Here is a 21,313-nt window from a genome sequence, read left to right on the forward strand (position 1 = left end):
AGTTTCCTGATAACAGGAGCTGAGCTAATCTCGAATTTTACGGAAAAAATTCAGATTCGCATGAACCCAAATTTTTTTGTGATTCACTTCTTGCAAATTCAGCCGGCAGCCATTGTCCTGATGAGTAAAGAGGTGAAAATTAAAAATAATGCTCACCATGCGGCTCATCTGTCCCACTGCCGCAGCCTCCCGTGCAGTCCTCCGGCTCTTCTTTACTGCTGCACCGCACGTGACGTCTGCTATCTTCACTCTGAGCCAGGACTTCCGTCACAATGTGCGTCGCTCAAGGTGCTGATTTGGCCTTTGGCGACGCTCGTCAGAGCCCGGCGCACAGTGAAGATGGAGGAAGAGGATGTTGTACGTGCTGGAGCATTAAAGAAGAGGCAGTAGGCAGGTGCGCAGAGGACCAGACGGTGGGCTGCGGCGTGGGACAGGTGAGTATTATTTTTTGTTTGTTTTTCACCCTACGCTTATTATGTTTTGGGGTCTCAGGGAACCCCAGAGAATAATAAGGCACATGCCATTTACTTCAATTGAATTTGATGCATGTCATATTTTCTGCCAAAGTTGGACCGAATTGGAATTTTGTCAGATTCGCTCATCAGTTGGGGTCCGATTGGCGAGACCTCAGCGATTTCTGGTATTCTCATAGAGAAAGTATAACCATCATACACACTGTAGCCCGATGCTGGCTATGGCGGGGGTCCCAGCGGTCGGAGCCCCCACTGATCTAGACGTTATCACCTATCTTTTGAATAGCTGGGAGTGTCTTCTTGCCAGAATACCCCTTCAAGTGAGTGAAATACCATCATTTTATGAGATGAAAACTCCTTTAAGGTTGTGTTCTAGAATAATCCGTTGTAGATTCATGCTGGGTTGCGGCACGCTATACCCAGTCTCCACATCGCCCTACTAAGGTCTTAGTCAGGCCCTAGGGCCACAGTCGACCATCACAGTAATTATCTACGAAGAACATCTCTTACTCTGGAGGACCCGGCAGGTCCGTGTGTTACTGTCACGGGTGTGTCAGAGGTGACAGACAGTTGCCCTACAGTGGTTTGCAGGAGATCTCCACGTTTGGCAATGCAGACAGCGGCCTAGATAGAAGGCTGTGTTTAGGACCCTGCGACTACCTCCCTTTAGTCTGGGTGTACATATACCTGCTGTGTCTAGTGTCTAGGTGGGCGTCGCCGGTTATACTCATTTCTACTTGGAACTTGGCTGAAGCAGCATCACGTCCTCTCTAGAGTCTTGAGGCCGTGAGCCCTGTTGGAGTTCTTCTAAAGCTGAGTTATTGTTCCCCTGTGTTGTCTTCCCATTTTGTCTTTAGAGTGCTAGCGGAGGTTGATTAGTGCTCATCTCCTTCCACCCCCAGCTATAGCCTTACGCCAGGGATAGTAGGGCGAGGCACGCGATTGGCGACAGCTGCGGAGGCTGTATAGGGACGTTAGGGGGAGACAGGGTGACGCTTGTCCAGATTAGGAGGTCACGTCTTCCCCCTTTCCCTAGTGTCTGGGCTCCCTTTTCCCTCTGTGTTGCACTCACACCTGGCGTGACTCTCTGTGTTGCACTCACACCTGGCGTGACATTATAACCAGCCGAGCATGTTTTGAAAAAAAAAACGACACAAGATTGACATTTTAGTTTTTTTTATCTTTGTGTGTTTTTGGGCGTGCACCTTTTTTTTTCCCTTACTCCCTTTAGTATGGGATCAGTTGCAGAGCTCGCAGAGCAGTTCCGCTGTCTGTCTCTGGAGGTGAATGACCTCCGCTGTGAGGTTCAGCAGCAGTATCACCGGTTACAGGCTGCCAATGTGGGGGTCTCTGCAGGTAGGCCTGTCCAGTCTGAACCCAAGGTTGCCCGTCCGGACAGGTTTTCAGGAGGTAGGGACAAGTTTTTTGTGTTTAAGGAGGCACACAAATTGTACTTCAAACTTCGTCCCTACTCCTTCGGTAATGAGGAGCAACAGGTTGGTATTGTGATCTCTCTATTGCAGGGAGATCCTCAATCCTGGGCTTTTTCTTTACCGCAGGACTCGGTTTGTCTCCAGTCTGTGGAGGTTTTTTTGGGGGGCTCTTGCATTCATCTATGATGACCCTGACCGAGTCGCCTTGGCTGAGTCCAGGCTACGTCGCCTTCAGCAGGGGATTCGGTCAGTGGAGACGTACAGTTCTGAATTCCGTAGATGGGCGACTTATTCCAAATGGATTGACTCAACCCTTACAAGACAATTTTGTGAGGGGCTTACTGAAAGGTTGAAAGATGCATTGGCTGTATATGATACCCCTCAGTCCTTGGAGGCTGCCATGTTGTTGGCCATACGTCTTGATAGGCACCTTCGGGATAGACGGGTTCAATCTTCTTCTCCGGGGCCTTCTTGTTGGGGTTGTGTACCTTTGCCAAGGGAACGGTCTGGGGGTGAACCAGTACTGGGGGAGGTGGAGGAACCTATGCAGTTAGGGGGTGTCTCTACATCATACGTCTCCCTGGAGATTCACAAGAAAAGAGGTGTATGTTTTTTTTGTGTGAAAAAGGGACATTTTGTTGGGACCTGTCCTTCAATTTCTAAACAAAAGGAGACTTGTTTAACTCTCGGTAGTCTGGAGTTGGATAAACAAGGGGCGCATTTGTGGCCAAACTGCAGTTCCTGCTTTGTCCTGGCAGCAGAGGTGGTGCTAGAGAGCAAAACCGAAAAAAATTCTGTGTTTGTTGACAGTGGAGCCGGGGTCAGCATGGTTGATACTGAGTTTGTGAAAACTCATGGTCTCGCTTGCTGTTTAGCTGAACCTATTTCCATGTTCGCCATTGACTCGGCGCCACTTGCTCAGAAAGCATTTACTCAGATTGTACATAATGTAAAACTGAGGATGGGGTCAGTTCATTGTGAAATCATCCTTTGCTATGTTCTGGACAATCTTCTTACTCCGATTGTTTTGGGTATCCCTTGGCTTGTTAAACATAATCCATTGGTGGATTGGCAAACCGGGGAGATTACTGCCATGAGAACTGTCTGGATGTTTCCATTGCTTTTGTCTCTACGGAAATATTACCTGCTTTTCTGTCTGGTTTTGAGGACGTTTTTTTCTGAGGGGGGTGTCAGGATTTACCTCCTCATCGTGCATATGACTGTCGTATTAACCTGACCCCCGGAGCTAAACTACCGAAGTCCAGACTATATCATCTTTCTGGCCCTGAGAGACAAGCCATGAAGGATTTCATTGCAGAAAGTCTGGAGATGGGACATATCAGACCCTCCTCTTCGCCCATCGCGGCAGGGTTCTTCTTTGTGAAGAAAAAAGATGGCGGTCTACGTCCCTGTTTAGATTTCCGGGAATTAAATCAAATTACCATCCGTGATCCATACCCTCTTCCTCTGATTCCTGATTTGTTCAGCCAGGTTATGGGAGCTAAGGTATTCTCCCAGTTGGATTTAAGGGGAGCCTACAATCTGGTTAGAATCAGAGAAGGGGACGAATGGAAGACGGCGTTCAATACCCCGGAAGGACATTTCAAGAGTCTGGTTAAGCCTTTTGGTTTGACCAATGCACCTGCGGTATTCCAGCATTTCATAAATTATATTTTTCATCATTTGGTGGGGAGGTTTGTGGTGGTCTATCTGGATGATATTTTGGTTTACTCACCTGATTTTGAGACTCATCAGGGGCATGTTAAGCAGGTGCTTCAGATATTAAGGGATAACAAACTTTATGCCAAACTGGAAAAATGTGTTTTCGCTGTTCAGGAGGTACAGTTTTTGTGGTACTTGTTGTCATCTTCAGGTTTTCGGAGGGATCCGGAGAAGATCCATGCAGTTCTTGACTGGGAATGTCCCGAGAACCTGAATGCCCTACAACGTTTTCTGGGCTTTACTAATTTTTACAAGAAATTCATCCAAAATTACTCGGTGGTAGTGACACCCCTTACTGACATGACTAAGAAGGGGTCTGATTTTTCCAAGTGGTCGGATGCTTCCCTCCAGGCTTTTTCTTCCTTAAAGAATCATTTTGCAACTGCACCTATTCTTAGTCAACCCGATGTTTCTCAACCCTTTATTGTGGAGGTCGATGCTTCGGATGTCGGGGTTGGGGCTGTGTTGTCTCAGGGTTCATCCTCTGGTAAATGGCTTCCATGCACCTTCTTTTCTAAAAAATTGTCTTCGGCTGAGAGAAATTATGACGTGGGTAATAGGGAACTTTTGGCGATCAAATTGGCGTTCGAGGAATGGCGACATTGGTTGGAGGGAGCTGTCCAGCCTATTACTGCTATTACTGACTATAAGAACCTGTCATATCTCCAGTCAGCTAAACGTCTCAACCCCAGGCAAACCAGATGGTCCCTGTTTTTTACTAGGTTCAATTTTGTTGTCACTTTTTGTCCAGGGGTCAAAAACGTCAAGGCTGATGCTTTGTCCCGGAGCTTCCCAGGTGGTGGTAACCATGAGAACCCTGCCCCGATATTACAGAAAGGGGTAGTCATTTCACCTCTTTATCCTGAACTGGAGGGTGAGGTGTTGGAGGCTCAGGGGGACGCCCCTGCCTTCTGCCCTTCAGGAAAGTAATTTGTACCATCTGATCTACGCCGCAAAGTAATTAAGGAACATCATAACTCTGTGCTTGCTGGGTATCCAGGTGGTAAGGCATTCGCGGACCTCCCCTCTCGTCGTTTTTGGTGGCCGTGGTTGCATCGGGATGTGATTGAACACGTAGCTGCTTGTAGTATTTGCGCGCGTTCTAAGGTTTCGCACACTCGTCTTCCGCTACCTATTCCTAGCAGGTCATGGACACACATGTCCATAGATTTTATTACTGACCTACCGGTTTCTGCAGGCAACAAAACGGTGGTTTTGGTAGTAGTAGATAGGTTCAGTAAAATGGCTCACTTTGTCGCTTTACCGGCACTTCCCAATGCCAAGATACTTGCTCAGGTGTTCATAAACGAGATCCTGAAGCTTCACAAGGTTCCCTCTGATGTGGTGTCTAATTGGGGGAGCCAGTTTGTTTCCAAGTTCTGGAAGGCATTCTGTTCTCGACTGAGGGTGCAGCTGTCCTTTTCCTCTGCCTTCCACCATCAGTCGAATGGAGAGATCGAGCGTGTCAATCAGAATTTGGAGACCTACCTCAGGTGTTTCGTCTCCGAAAATCAGGAGGATTGGGCATCCTACTTACCGCTGGCAGAATTTGCCATTAATAATCATTGTCAAGAATCCACTGGCAGGTCACCGTTCTTCGGTGCATACAGTTACCATTCACAGTTTGGTACTTTCAGTGGGGGAGGAGGTTCAGGAGTTCCTGAGGAGAAGCATTTTGCTTCGTCGCTCTCCTCGGTGTGGCGGAGGGTTCTGTGTAATTTGAAGACCATGGGTGACAGGTATAAACGTATGGCTGACAGAAAACGCTTGCCAGATCTAGACCTGAATGTGAATGACTTTGTGTGATTGTCTACCAGGTATATAAGATTGAAAGTTCCTTCTTGGAAGCTGGGACCTAAGTTTATTGGTCCCTACAAAATTACCGCCGTCATTAACCCAGCAATGTTTCGTCTTGAACTTCCTCGGGCCCTTAAGGTTCACAATGTGTTTCACAGGTCCTTACTCAAAAGGTACGTAGAACCTCTTGAGCCCTCGCCTCTACCACCGACCCCAGTAATGGTTGATGGTAATTTGGAGTTTGAGATTTCGAGGATTGTAGATTCTCGTCTCCAACGTCGTTCTCTGCAATACTTGGTGCACTGGAAAGGTTATGGTCCGGAGGAGAGGACGTGGATTTCAGCGTCAGAGGTGAACGCTCCCAGGCTGGTTCGCTCATTCCGCAACTCTTATCCTGAGAAACCCAGTCCTGAGTCTCCGGAGGCCACTCGTAGGGGGGGGGGGGTACTGTCACAGGTGTGTCAGAGGTGACAGACAGTCGCCCTACAGTGGCTTGCAGGAGGTCTCCACGTTTGGCAATGCAGACAGCTGTCTAGATAGGAGGCTATGTTTATGACCCAGCGATTACCTCCCTTTAGTCTGGGTGTATATATACCTGGCGTGTCTAGGTGGGCGTCGCCGGTTATACTCATTTCTACTTGGAACTTGGCTGAAGCAGCATCACGTCCTCTCTAGAGTCTTGAGGCCGTGTGCCCTGTTGGAGTTCTTCTAAAGCTGAGTTGTTGTTCCCCTGTGTTGTCTTCCCCTTTTGTCTTTAGAGTGCTAGCGGTGGTTGACTAGTGCTCATCTCCTTCCACCCCCATCTATAGCCTTACGCCAGGGAAAGTAGGGCGAGGCACGTGATCGGCGACAGCTGTGGAGGCTGTATAGGGACGTTAGGGGGAGACAGGGTGACGCTGGTCCAGATTAGGAGGTCACCTCTTCCCCCTTTCCCTAGTGTCTGGGCTCCCTTTCCCTTTCCCCTCTGTGTTGCACTCACACCTGGCGTGACTCTCTGTGTTCCACTCACACCTGGCGTGACTCTCTGTGTTCCACTCACACCTGGCGTGACAGTTACACAGGCATCTAGTGATTTCAGTAGTACCTCATTTGTCCTGTGGGGGCGCTGCAGAGAAATCAAACACTTGCTGCCACAGTTTACAGCTAATCACCAGTGATCCCAGCAGCAGGACACTATTGTGGGGGGTAAAAAGTGGAGAAACCCTTTAACTTGAAGGAACTATGGCACATGTAGTGATCTGATTTACTTTACGTCTTATTTCAGGTCTTGACGAAAGGTTTAAATCTAACGAAGAAGAAATCAGGTCGAAAATATCAGAACTTGAGGAGCTGGAGAATAAAACGTCCGGTCTGCTGGAGCACATCCGAGAACGATCCATCGTCTACTCCACTTGTTAACAACAGCTCCCATCGGTCACATCACTACTTCCCCCTCTGAGGATGCAATGATACAGGAACATCATGGAAAAGCTGGGTGACAACCAATATGGCCACCATAATCACTCACATAGGGATTGGCACCCATATTTCCCCACACCCCAATAATAATATATGTCCTCCCTCCTTCTCACTAGGCGGAGTTGTTCTCCTGGAGTCTGGAAAAATTTGGTGACAACTCGGGTGGAAGCTGTAATGGCTGCCATATTGGTTGTCACCCAGCTTTCCCAAAACCCGAAAATCTAAGAATGGAGGAAAGGAAGGATGAGGGCAAGATTATAACCCTGGACATGGGTCATAGGCACTGGTGCCCAGTGTGGAAGGTGAGACACCAGAAAAGCCACCCGGGTGACATTGTAACGTACACCAGCACCCAAACCCTGATGACAATCCTGTGTATTAGGAGGGTCCGGACCCCGATGTTTGTATACGGTGACGGGGATGTATTAAAATAAGTAATGCTAAACTTCTTCCTGCTGTTTTGTGTCATTTTCTAAAAATTGCCTGAATTTTTAATGATTTCCATACTAAATCTACTGTGCAGACTCTGGAGGACTCAACATAACATGTATTACATGGACAGCGATAGGAACCATGTAATGCCTTACTTCTCCTGTGGGGGAGCTGCAGGGAATTGTACACGTGCTGTTGGTATCATCTTGGGGTAACACATATACATGGACAGCGATAGGAACCATGTAACGCCTTACTTCTCCTGTGGGGGAGCTGCAGGGAATTGTACACGTGCTGTTGGTATCATCTTGGGGTAACACATATAACAGGAGATGGGGGCTATGTATTGTGGGGGTTTTATAGATAAGAACAGGGGGCAAAACAAGGTCCAGGTGCTATATCTTTCCAGATATGATGCGCTGACCCTGGTTCTGCAAAGAGAAGTGGAGGCCGCTGCCAGGAGGGGCCTATAGGAGAGGTGGAGGCCGCTGCCAGGAAGGGACTATAGGAGAGGTGGAGGCCGCTACCAGGAGGGGCCTATAGGAGAGATGGAGGCTGCTGCCAAGAGGGGGAGTACAGGAGAGGTGGAGGCCGCTGCCAGGAGGAGACTATAAGAGAGGAGGAGGCCGCTGCCAGGAGGGACTATAGGAGAGGTGGAGGCCGCTACCAGGAGGGGACTATAGGAGAGGTGGAGGCTGCTGCCAGGAGGGAACTATAGGAGAGGTGGAGGCTGCTGCCAGGAAGGGACTACAGGAGAGGTGGAGGCCGCTGCCAGGAAGGGACTACAGGAGAGGTGGAGGCCGCTGCCAGGAGGGGACTACAGGAGAGGTGGAGGCCGCTGCCAGGAAGGGACTATAGGAGAGGTGGAGGCCGCTACCAGGAGGGGCCTATAGGAGAGGTGGAGGCCGCTGCCAGGAAGGGACTATAGGAGAGGTGGAGGCCGCTACCAGGAGGGGCCTATAGGAGAGGTGGAGGCTGCTGCCAAGAGGGGGAGTACAGGAGAGGTGGAGGCCGCTGCCAGGAGGGACTATAGGAGAGGTGGAGGCCGCTGCCAGGAGGGGACTATAGGAGAGGTGGAGGCTGCTGCCAGGAGGCACTATAGGAGAGGTGAAGGCCGCTGCCAGGAGGGAACTATAGGAGAGGAGGAGGCCATTGCCAGGAGGGGACTATAGGATAGGTGGAGGTCGCTGCCAAGAGGGGACTATAGGAGAGGTGGGGGCCGCTGCCAAGAAGGGACTACAAGAGAGGTGGGGGCCGCTGCCAGGAGGGGACTATAGGAGAGGTGGAGGCCACTGCCAGGAGGGGACTACAGGAGAGGTGGAGGCCGCTGCCAGGAAGGGACTACAGGAGAGGTGGAGGCCGCTACCAGGAGGGGCCTATAGGAGAGATGGAGGCTGCTGCCAAGAGGGGGAGTACAGGAGAGGTGGAGGCCGCAGCCAGGAGGAGACTATAAGAGAGGTGGAGGCCGCTGCCAGGAGGGGACTATAGGAGAGGTGGAGGCTGCTGCCAGGAGGGGACTATAGGAGAGGTGGAGGCCGCTGCCAGGAGGGACTATAGGAGAGGTGAAGGCCGCTGCCAGGAGCGAACTATAGGAGAGGTGGAGGCCGCTGCCAGGAGCGAACTATAGGAGAGGTGGAGGCCGCTGCCAGGAGGGACTATAGGAGAGGTGGAGGCCGCTGCCAGGAGGGACTATAGGAGAGGTGGAGGCCGCTGCCAGGAGGGGACTATAGGAGAGGTGGAGGCTGCTGCCAGGAGGGGAATATAGGAGAGGTGGACGCCGCTGCCAGGAGGGGCCTATAGGAGAGGTGGAGGCCGCTGCCAGGAAGGGACTATAGGAGAGGTGGAGGCCGCTACCAGGAGGGGCCTATAGGAGAGGTGGAGGCTGCTGCCAAGAGGGGGAGTACAGGAGAGGTGGAGGCCGCTGCCAGGAAGGGACTATAGGAGAGGTGGAGGCCGCTACCAGGAGGGGCCTATAGGAGAGGTGGAGGCTGCTGCCAAGAGGGGGAGTACAGGAGAGGTGGAGGCCGCTGCCAGGAGGAGACTATAAGAGAGGAGGAGGCCGCTGCCAGGAGGGACTATAGAAGAGGTGGAGGCCGCTGCCAGGAGGGACTATAGGAGAGGTGGAGGCCGCTGCCAGGAGGGGACTTAAGGAGAGGTGGAGGCTGCTGCCAGGAGGGAACTATAGGAGAGGTGGAGGCCGCTGCTTGGAGGGGACTATAGGAGAGGTGGAGGCCGCTGCCAGGAGGGACTATAGGAGAGGTGAAGGCCGCTGCCAGGAGCGAACTATAGGAGAGGTGGAGGCTGCTGCCAGGAGGGACTATAGGAGAGGTGAAGGCCGCTGCCAGGAGCGAACTATAGGAATGTGGAGGCCGCTGCCAGGAGGGACTATAGGAGAGGTGGAGGCCATTGCCAGGAGGGGACTATAGGATAGGTGGAGGCTGCTGCCAAGAGGGGACTATAGGAGAGGTGGGGGCCGCTGCCAAGAAGGGACTACAAGAGAGGTGGGGGCCGCTGCCAGGAGGGAACTATAGGAGAGGTGGAGGCCACTGCCAGAAGGGGACTATAGGAGAGGTGGAGGCCACTGCCAGAAGGGGACTATAGGAGAGGTGGAGGCCACTGCCACAAGGGGACTACAGGAGAGGTGGAGGCCGCTGCCAGGAAGGGACTACAGGAGAGGTGGAGGCCGCTACCAGGAGGGGCCTATAGGAGAGATGGAGGCTGCTGCCAAGAGGGGGAGTACAGGAGAGGTGGAGGCCGCAGCCAGGAGGAGACTATAAGAGAGGTGGAGGCCGCTGCCAGGAGGGGACTATAGGAGAGGTGGAGGCTGCTGCCAGGAGGGGACTATAGGAGAGGTGGAGGCCGCTGCCAGGAGGGACTATAGGAGAGGTGAAGGCCGCTGCCAGGAGCGAACTATAGGAGAGGTGGAGGCCGCTGCCAGGAGCGAACTATAGGAGAGGTGGAGGCCGCTGCCAGGAGGGACTATAGGAGAGGTGGAGGCCGCTGCCAGGAGGGACTATTGGAGAGGTGGAGGCCGCTGCCAGGAGGGGACTATAGGAGAGGTGGAGGCTGCTGCCAGGAGGGGAATATAGGAGAGGTGGACGCCGCTGCCAGGAGGGGCCTATAGGAGAGGTGGAGGCCGCTGCCAGGAAGGGACTATAGGAGAGGTGGAGGCCGCTACCAGGAGGGGCCTATAGGAGAGGTGGAGGCTGCTGCCAAGAGGGGGAGTACAGGAGAGGTGGAGGCCGCTGCCAGGAAGGGACTATAGGAGAGGTGGAGGCCGCTACCAGGAGGGGCCTATAGGAGAGGTGGAGGCTGCTGCCAAGAGGGGGAGTACAGGAGAGGTGGAGGCCGCTGCCAGGAAGAGACTATAAGAGAGGAGGAGGCCGCTGCCAGGAGGGACTATAGGAGAGGTGGAGGCCGCTGCCAGGAGGGACTATAGGAGAGGTGGAGGCCGCTGCCAGGAGGGGACTTAAGGAGAGGTGGAGGCTGCTGCCAGGAGGGAACTATAGGAGAGGTGGAGGCCGCTGCCAGGAGGGACTATAGGAGAGGTGGAGGCCGCTGCCAGGAGGGACTATAGGAGAGGTGAAGGCCGCTGCCAGGAGCGAACTATAGGAGAGGTGGAGGCTGCTGCCAGGAGGGACTATAGGAGAGGTGAAGGCCGCTGCCAGGAGCGAACTATAGGAATGTGGAGGCCGCTGCCAGGAGGGACTATAGGAGAGGTGGAGGCCATTGCCAGGAGGGGACTATAGGATAGGTGGAGGCTGCTGCCAAGAGGGGACTATAGGAGAGGTGGGGGCCGCTGCCAAGAAGGGACTACAAGAGAGGTGGGGGCCGCTGCCAGGAGGGAACTATAGGAGAGGTGGAGGCCACTGCCAGAAGGGGACTATAGGAGAGGTGGAGGCCACTGCCAGAAGGGGACTATAGGAGAGGTGGAGGCCACTGCCACAAGGGGACTACAGGAGAGGTGGAGGCCGCTGCCAGGAAGGGACTACAGGAGAGGTGGAGGCCGCTGCCAGGAAGGGACTACAGGAGAGGTGGAGGCCGCTGCCAGGAGGGGACTATAGGAGAGGTGGAGGTCACTGCCAGGAGGGGACTATAGGAGAGGTGGAGGCCACTGCCACAAGGGGACTACAGGAGAGGTGGAGGCTGCTGCCAGGAAGGGACTACAGGAGAGGTGGAGGCCGCTGCCAGGAAGGGACTACAGGAGAGGTGGAGGCTGCTGCCAGGAAGGGACTACAGGAGAGGTGGAGGCTGCTGCCAGGAGGGGACTACAGGAGAGGTGGAGGGTGCTGCAAGGAAGGGACTACAGGAGAGGTGGAGGCCGCTGCCAGGAAGGGACTACAGGAGAGGTGGAGGCTGCTGCCAGGAAGGGACTACAGGAGAGGTGGAGGCCGCTGCCAGGAAGGGACTACAGGAGAGGTGGAGGTTGCTGCAAGGAAGGGACTACAGGAGAGGTGGAGGCCGCTGCCAGGAAGGGACTACAGGAGAGGTGGAGGCCGCTGCCAGAAGGGGACTACAGGAGAGGTGGAGGCCGCTGCCAGGAGCGAACTACAGGAGAGGTGGAGGCCACTGCCAGGAGGGGACTACAGGAGAGGTGGAGGCCGCTGCCAGGAGAGGACTACAGGAGAGGTGGAGGCCGCTGCCAGGAGGGAACTATAGGAGAGGTGGAGACACCTATAGACCTTCTCTATATGACACATAGTCTGGTGATCTAATGTACAGGTATTGCAGGTGTACTGTCAGCTCATCACCACTAGAGGGCAGTGTGTGTTATTGCTAAATGCAGCAAAGAAATCATAGGAAGGTGGAGAAATGTGCAGCTCTAGATTACTGAATGCAGCTCTGGATGTAACTAGAGCATGAAATGTGATATAATTGAAGATGGACTATATTGAAATAAGCGGCACTGGACGCTGCTGCTCTCTTCCTGCAGAATTCACAGTCACAGATCAGTTTTTGTAAGAAATTTCTTCTTCTGTTCCAAACACTGATTGAAATGTAATGAACCTACTCTGATTAACAAAGAGGTTCTTCAGCAGCTGCAGAATGTTTTACAGTACTGTGTTCTAGTGGCTAAAGAATAGAAATATACAGCTGTGCACCTACACATCTACAATATACTGCTACACAGCTCAGCTGCTGCAGAACCTCATCATACACCTCAGCTGCGGCAGAACATCATCATACACCTCATCTACTGCAGAACATCATAATGCACACCTCAGCTACTGCATAACCTCATAACACACATCTCAGCTGCTGCAGAACCTTATAATAAACATCTCTGCTACAGTAACTCATATTATACATCTAAGCTGCTGCAGAACCTCAATAATCACCTCAGCTGCTGCAGAACCTCATAATACACCTCAGCTGCTGCAGAACCTCATAATACACCTCAGCTGCTGCAGAACCTCATATTACACCTCAGCTGCTGCAGAACCTCATAATACTCCTCAGCTGCTGCAGAACCTCATAATACACCTCAGCTGCTGCAGAACCTCATAACACACCTCAACTGCTGCAGAACCTCATAATACACCTCAGCTGCTGCAGAACCTCATAATGCACCTCAGCTACTGCAGAACCTCCTAATACACCTCAGCTACTGCAGAACCTCATAATACACCTCAGCTGCTGCAGAACCTCATAATACACCTCAGCTGCTGTAGAACCTCATATTACACCTCAGCTGCTGCAGAATCTCATAATACACCTCAGCTGCTGCAGAACCTCATAATACACCTCAACTGCTACAGAACCTCATAATACACCTCAGCTGCTGCAGAACCTCATAATACACCTCAGCTGCTGCAGAACCTCATAATACACATTCGCTGCTGCAGAACATCATAATACACCTCAGCTGCTGCAGAACATCATAATACACCTCAACTGCTACAGAACCTCATAATACACCTCAGCTGCTGCAGAACATCATAATACACCTCAGCTGCTGCAGAACCTCATAATACACCTCAGCTGCTGCAGAACCTCATAATACACATTCGCTGCTGCAGAACATCATAATACACCTCTGCTGCTGCAGAACCTCACAATACACCTCAGCTGCTGCAGAACGTCACAATACACCTCAGCCGCTGCAGAACCTCATACATAATACACCTCAGCTGCTGTTGAACCTCATAATACATCTCAGCTGCTGCAGAACCTCGTAATACACCAGCTGCTGCAGAACCTCATAATGCACACCTCAGCTGCTGCAGAACCTCATAATGCACACCTCAGCTGCTGGAGAACATCATAATACACCTCAGCTGCTGCAGAACCTCATCATACACCTCAGCTGCTGCAGAACCTCATCATACACCTCAGCTGCTGCAGAACCTCATCATACACCTCAGCTGCTGCAGAACCTCACAATGGTCATCAGCTGCTGCAGAACCTCATAATACACCTCAGCTGCTGCAGAACAGATATAGTACAGCTGTACACAGACTGTCCTCCCGCCAGTCCCGGGGGTCTCGGGCGCACTGTCAGTGTCACACAGCGGTGCACAGCGTGGAGTGTAACCTGAGTGCGGGCTTAGTACCACCCTCAGTCGCAGCACTGGGAACACTCCAGCTTTGTATGAGCAGCTTCTGGCGGAGTCTGCAGTGAGGGCTGCGCGGAAACGTCTCCTCCTCCTCCTCCTCCTCAATAACAGAACTTTCTTCTGACACAAGATTCTGGATAGAAATAACTTCAGAGCTCCGATGTGACAGCCTGAGGAGAGAGGACACACGGGGGCTGACAGCCGGGACCCCTGACCTGCACCACACAGAGCGGGTAAGTGGCGGGACCCCCGGAGACATGGGGGTTAATAACATCTACTTACCTTACAATGTATATGTCTCCGATGTGAAATAACCGTTATTTATCCATCCATCCATCCATCCATCCATCCATCTAGAATACATAAGATAGCGGCACCGTCCTCCGTCCGTGTTGCAATCAGTCCTTGGGTAGAAACCAAGAAAGTCCTCGAGATTTACAAAACTAAAATAAAATAAGGCAGCGCTCGAGGGGTCCAAGTAAAACAAATGTGAAGTTTTATTCAGCCATTTATGTGCGACTTTCAGCTTCCCAGCGAGGCCGGGGGTCTCACGTCTCTGTCCCCCCCACACGGCATGTCAGTGTCAAGCACAGGTGTGGGGCTGGGGAAATACAGCAGCTGGGAGTAGTAGTACTATGGGACAGACCAGAAGCGGACGGGAAAATTAGGAACAGTTGTTTGGCAGCTCCAAGTCGGAGACAGAATAGGAGATGACGCTCCGTGTCAGACTGTGACCTACGAGGATCCAGAGTCTGCACTCATCTCACTAGACGGCTCGATGATATAATGAGTCACAGGAGGACCCCACCCAGAAGAATCAGGTGGAGGAGTCGGGGTAAGAATCTAATAAATGACACCTATGCGAAGGGGGAGACGTTATGCACATGGAGACTACTGGACCCAATGCGTCTAAGGTTAACCATTTGAGAAGACTGAAAATATTTACTATTTCAGTCACCACTAGTGGGCGCTCACTGTATATGAATCTATTAAAGTGTCCAAATGGGAGATGTATACATTTGGAAGAAGTGAGCTCCCCCTAGTGGTGGCTGTATAAATCTGTATGTAGTGAGCTCCTCCTAGTGGTGGCTGCATAAATCTGTATGTAGTGAGTTCCCACTAGTGGTGGCTGTATAAATCTGTATGTAGTGAGCTCCCTCTAGTGGTGACTGTATAAATCTGTACGTAGTGAGCTCCCTCTAGTGGTAACTGTATAAATCTGTATGTAGTAAGCTCCCTCTAGTGGTGACTGTATAAATCTGTATGTAGTGAGCTCCCTCTAGTGGTGACTGTATAAATCTGTATGTAGTGAGCTCCCTCTAGTGGTGACTGTATAAATCTGTATGTAGTGAGCTCCCTCTAGTGGTGGCTGTATAGATCTGTATATAGTGAGTTCCCACTAGTGATGGCTGTATAAATCTGTATGTAGTAAGCTCCCTCTAGTGGTGGATGTATAAATCTGTATGTAGTGAGCTCCCTCTAGTAGTGACTGTATAAATCTGTATTTAGTAAGCTCCCTCTAGTGGTGACTGTATAAATCTGTATGTAGTCAGCTCCCTCTAGTGGTGGCTGTACAAATCTGTATGTAGTGAGCTCCCTCTAGTGGTGGCTGTATAAATCTGTATGTAGTGAGCTCCCCCTAGTGGTGACTGTATAAATCTGCATGTAGTGAGCTCCCCCTAGTGGTGGCTGTATAAATCTGTATGTAGTGAGCTCCCTCTAGTAGTGACTGTATAAATCTGTATGTAGTGAGCTCCCTCTAGTGGTAACTGTATAAATCTGTATGTAGTGAGCTCCATCTAGTGGTGGCTGTGTAAATCTGTATGTAGTAAGCTCCCTCTAGTAGTGACTGTATAAATCTGTAAGTATTGAGCTCCCTCTAGTGGTGGCTGTATAAATCTGTATGTAGTGAGCTCCCTCTAGTGGTAACTGTATAAATCTGTATGTAGTGAGCTCCATCTAGTGGTGGCTGTGTAAATCTGTAAGTATTGAGCTCCCTCTAGTGGTGGCTGTCTAAATCTGTATGTAGTGAGCTCCATCTAGTGGTGGCTGTATAAATCTGTATGTAGTGAGCTCCCTCTAGTGGTGACTGTATAAATCTGTATGTAGTGAGCTCCCCCTAGTGGTGGCTGTATAAATCTGTATGTAGTGAGCTCCATCTAGTGGTGGCTGTATAAATCTGTATGTAGTGAGCTCCATCTAGTGGTGGCTGTATAAATCTGTATGTAGTGAGTAGAGATGAGCGTTGTTCTACTCGAACTGTTCGCCAATCTCAAATTCGAGCTGTTTTGGGCGGTGTTCGAGCCGGTCGGCGAACACGAACAATTTGAGAAAAATTCGGCTGTTCGAGGTTATGTTCGATAACTGTTCGTGCACCAAAATCATAACTGGATTTTTTCTCAGTAATGATGAAAATTAATGTTAATACGCAGTTTGAGTGTACAGCGGGGTGGGGGGAGGGGCAGGGGATGGATCTCTGCAGGAACAATGAAGATCTCCATTTTTTTTTCTCTTTCCCGCATTTGCAGTGGGGAGGTGCAATCTGTCAGCCTATCAGCAGCGCACACACGGAGCGAAGTGCTTTTTTTCACACAAGCAAGGGCATGTGTCATTGGCAGTGTATGTCACATGTCCTTGCCCTATAAGACCAAGCCATTTTCCCCGTCGCCACCATTTTCTCACTGCTGCAGCTGCGTGTTAGACGGCACCGCTGTTGCTGTGTGCGCTATACCTTGTTAATTTCAAGCCAATTTTCGCACAAATATACAGATAGCTTGGGAGTAGGGAATAGTTGTGATTGCAGTCCTTTTAAGGACTAGGTTACAGCATTTCCTACGACTTTTATCAAGCAGGTCTGTGCTCTTAAATAGATAGATTGTGGGAGTAAAGACTAATTGTAATTGGAGTCCTTTTCAGGACTAGGTTACATCAGTTCCTATCAGTTTTTGCCAGGCAGGTCTGTGCCAGTGCTGTGCAAGTTTTTTTCACAGCATTTGGCTGAATCTAGCAAAGCTAATCCTTTTTGGCCTATTGCAGAGTGTGTTAGTCAGTGGAGTAGCCTATCTGTGTTGCAAGATATACCACCTGTGTATAGAATACCAATTTTTTTACTGCACCTAGTGAAGTAAAATCTTTTGGGCATAGCATCATTCTATTAGTCCATCTATACTGACCTCCATCAGGTTGCAAATTAAAACTAATTTTTATCTGCATCTACAGTACCTCTGAAAAAATATTGGGCTTCTAGCTGTGTGTGGGACTTGTTCTATTAGTCCATCTATACTGACCTCCATCAGGTTGCAAACTGAATATAATTTTTTTCTGCATCTAACCCAGCCAATAGTTTTGGCCTAATACCACAGTTTGGCCACTCAGCTCTGCTCGGTTACCATCCATTGTTTTTTTGTGCAAACAACTCCAGAGTTGTGAATTAGTTAACCACCAAAATGAGTGGAAAAAGGCCTGCTGCTGGTGGAAAGTGGAATAGGCGTGTTGGGAAGGGGAAAAAAGGTTGTGTCCGTGGGGTAGGTGTTAAAGCAACAGTAACATCTGCAGAAGAAAGACCATCTTCCAGCCAAACTAAAATGTCTACTTCTTTTAGCGAACAATGTGATACGATCCCTTTCTTACGGCCACGCCAATCGCTACAAATTCCAGATGAGGCACAAAAACAGCAGGTGCTTCAACGGATATCAAGTGCTCCTTTAAGTGGGCTCTCCTCCACATCAACTTCAACATCACAAATACTCCAGTCCTCAAAGGTGTCACCCAAATCGCACTTGCTTCCTCACAGCTCCCAAATCTCCAGCTGCCCGTCTGAGTATGAGGTAGAACAGATGGTTGAGTCTGCAGAGCTGTTTACTCATACTATAGCCTGGGAATCAGAGGTCGACTCCAGCGCTTCTGTGAATCCAGACGAGGAAATGATCTGCACTGATGCCCAGAATCTTTATGAGTCGGATCCAGGACCAGACGCAGAAGGTTCTGACCATAATGTAGACCCTCATTCCCAAACTGTAACTCCTGTTGGTGGAGACAATGAGGAAGACGATGATGAGACTCAAATACCTGATTGGAGCGACAACTTTAGTTTTTTGTCAGGGCAGGAACAGGTTGGCTCTGAGGACGACGGGTGTGATAACACACAGGGTGATGATGATGAGGTTGGAGATCCCACTTACTGTCAACCCACAGTCAGCCAAGAGATGAGGTCAGCAGAGGAGGTGGAGGAAGATGCTAGTGACGACGAGGTCAGGTTACGCCTTCCTGGACAGAGACGTAGTACTGGAAGCACGTCAACAACTGCATCCTCAAACACAACTCTGCCTCTCACCACAAGTCGTGGTGGCTCTTCAGGTCGCATGGGTGCTAAGCCTTGCATAGCCTGGGCATTTTTTCAGATCGATAAAGATGACCCAACTCGTGTTATCTGTAACATTTGTCAGCAAAAGCTAAGTAGAGGCCAAAAAATACATAGTTTGAGTACTTCATGCATGAACCGGCACATGGACATGAAGCATAAGTTGCAGTGGGAAGCTCAGTGTGCTACAATGCGGCCTAGCCGGCCGGGCCAACCGCCGTCTGACATATCTTGTGCATCCGCGGCCTCTTCATCCTCTGTGACTGGGGGGACAGCAGTCACACCTGTTTTGGGGCGCAGACCTGCCACCTCTTTACCCGCAACAGCCAGCGTGATTGGCAGGTCATCATTTTCTTTGGAGGTGGTAACACCAGCTGGTGTTGAGCGCTGTCCGACATCGATAGCACCACCTTTGGATCAAGGCAACCTAACATGTCCGCCTGCATCTTCCTCACAGACCGGCAGTTTGCCGGGGACACCCTTATCAACCCCGTCTAAGCACAATAGCCAGCCCTCGGTCCCTCAGATGTGGACAAGTAAAAGACCATTTCCTCCTAGCCATGAGAAAGCTAAGAGGTTGAATTTCACCATCTGCAAGCTCTTGGCTACAGAAATGCTGCCTTTCCGCCTGGTGGACACAGAGGATTTTTGAGACCTTATGTCCGTCGCAGTGCCCCAGTACCAGATGCCCAGTCGGCACTACTTCTCAAAGAAAGGTGTGCCTGCGCTCCACCAGCATGTCGCACACAACATCACCGCTTCTTTGAGAAACTCTGTGTGTGACAGGGTGCATTTCACCACAGACACTTGGACGAGTAGGCATGGACAGGGGCGTTACATGTCGCTGACTGGGCACTGGGTAACTATGGTGACAGCAGGACAAGGGGCTGCTGTCCAAGTCTTGCCGTCCCCACGAGTTGTGCGTCAATCCTCTTTATGTCAAAGTTCCTCCACTGCTTCTGCCTCCTCAACCTCCTCTCGGTCTTCCACCTGCACCCAAAGCCTGTCTGGTCATGCCACAAGCTTTCTAACTGCGCAGAAGGGATCCTGCACACCTCCTTACTATGCTGGCAGTAGGGCTCAACGTCATCAGGCAGTTTTTACATTGAAATGTCTGGGAAATGTGAGTCACACAGCTGAGGAGTTGTGGTCAGCTCTGGAGAACCAATTTCATGAATGGTTGTCTCCACTGGACCTGAAACCAGGGAAGGCCGTGTGCGCGACAATGCTGCAAACCTGGGTGCGGCCCTTCGCCGGGGCAATGTCACACACGTGCCTTGTATGGCTCACCTGTTGAACCTGGTTGTCCAGCAATTTTTAGCCCACTATCCCAGACTAGATGGCCTTCTGCAGAGGGCACGGTCGCTGTGTGCTCACTTCCGCCGTTCGCATCCCGCAGCTCAGCGACTTACATCTCTACAGAAGTCGTTGGGCCTGCCACTTCACCGGCTAAAATGCGATGTGCCTACCCGGTGGAATTCAACTCTGCACATGTTGCAGCGACTGTGGCAGCACCGACAAGCCCTGGTGCAATACGTTCTGACATATAGCCTGGGCCAACGAGATCCAGAGGTGGGGCAAATCACGCTGGAGGAGTGGTCTCAGATCAGGGACCTATGCACCCTTCTGCACAGTTTTGAAATGGCGACGAAGATGTTTAGTGCTGACGATGCCATTATCAGCATGACTATTCCGGTGATTTACATGCTGGAGCACATGTTAAACAGAATTCGGAGTCAGGTGGTGGCACAAGAGGAGGTGGAGGAAGTAGAGGAGGAGGAGTTGTATGCGGAAGGGCTAACATCTGCAAGGTCCAGACGGTCGGCAGCACCAAGGCGGCAGGCATGTGAGGGTGGGGGAGATGGTTTTACCAGGGCGCATGGTAGCAGCCAAACTAGTGAGGAAGGTGCAGGAGCCCAGGAAAAAGTGGAGGACGAACTGATGGAAGACTCATCAGATGAGGGTGGCTGTGTCCACCGAAACGCGTTGTGTGTATATTAATAAATCAGTCCTTTTAATATTTTTGCCCTGTTATTGGCGCTCTGGTACCGCTATTCATATCCATTTATCATCAGATGAGGGAGACCTTGATCACATTTCTGTTGTGCGAGGTTGGGGGGAGAGGACAGAGGAAGGAAGCATGATTGTTACCTCGCCACCAACACAACAGGGACTTGGTGCTCCTGGATGCGCAACACACATGAGTGCCTTCTTGCTGCACTACCTGCAACATGACCCTCGAATTGTGAGAATTAGAAATAATCCTGACTACTGGGTTGCCACACTGTTAGATCCCCGGTACAAAAGTAAATTTGCAGAAATTATTCCTGCCATAGAAAGGGATGCACGCATGCAGGAGTATCAGCAGAGACTGTTGCAGAATCTTACATGTGCTTTTCCACAAAATACCAGTGGTGCACGTAGTGAATCTCACAGTTCCAACTTGCCAACCGTGGGACCGTCAAGTGTTCAGCACTCAAACCGTAACAGAACCACAGTATCTGCTGGTAACATCAATTTTGCGGAATCATTTCACCACTTTTTTAGCCCATCCTTTGCAAGGCCACAGGAGACAAGAAGTCTGACACATAGTCAACGCCTAGAGACGATGGTACAGGAGTATCTCCAAGTAAACATTGAAGCCACGACTGTGTCACTGGACCCTTGCTCTTTTTGGGCTTCCAATCTGGATAATGGCCGGAGCTAGCCACTTACGCCTTGGAGATCTTGTCATGCCCCGCAGCCAGCGTTCTGTCTGAACGTGTGTTCAGCGCTGCTGGTGGTGTGCTGACAGATAAGCGCACGCGGCTCTCCACTGATAATGTAGACAGACTCACGTTCATAAAGATGAACAAATCATGGATCCAAAACGACTTTTCTACCCCTGTGTCATCCTGGGGAGAGTAAAAGCTTGATGATTGGTTAAAATCACCCTACCAAACGTTTTAAGCTTTCAAATTACTAATCATGTTTATCTGTATCTTGACTGGAAAATAATTTGGGCTTTGTAGCAGTGTGCAGCACTGATCCTATTAGGCCATCTATACTAAGCTCCACCAGATTTAAAATTAATAATAATTTT

General features: G+C 50.7%; 2 protein-coding genes across 5 annotated transcripts in view; both read left to right on the top strand.

The window, feature by feature from the left end:
* Window positions 1-7,281, top strand: part of LOC141157491 (laminin subunit beta-1-like) — an 81,082-nt gene extending 73,801 nt beyond the window's left edge. For 2 of the 4 annotated variants that reach the window (XM_073644853.1, XM_073644852.1), the window contains one exon: window positions 6,690-7,281. In XM_073644853.1, the coding sequence (XP_073500954.1) occupies window positions 6,690-6,823 (134 nt within the window). In that variant the 3' untranslated portion in view covers window positions 6,824-7,281. The remainder of the gene's footprint in view (window positions 1-6,689) is intronic. The other 2 variants (XM_073644855.1, XM_073644854.1) reach the window with 1 other exon arrangement.
* A 6,613-nt stretch (window positions 7,282-13,894) lies between these two features.
* Window positions 13,895-21,313, top strand: part of LAMB2 (laminin subunit beta 2) — a 112,291-nt gene continuing 104,872 nt past the window's right edge. Inside the window, exon 1 of the mRNA XM_073644859.1 lies at window positions 13,895-14,104. The gene's annotated coding sequence lies outside the window, so the exon portion shown is untranslated. The remainder of the gene's footprint in view (window positions 14,105-21,313) is intronic.

Source organism: Phyllobates terribilis, unplaced genomic scaffold (assembly GCF_046119375.1).
Source record: "Phyllobates terribilis strain yellow unplaced genomic scaffold, ASM4611937v1 Scaffold_8__6_contigs__length_399053987, whole genome shotgun sequence".
Lineage (NCBI taxonomy): Eukaryota > Metazoa > Chordata > Amphibia > Anura > Dendrobatidae > Phyllobates > Phyllobates terribilis.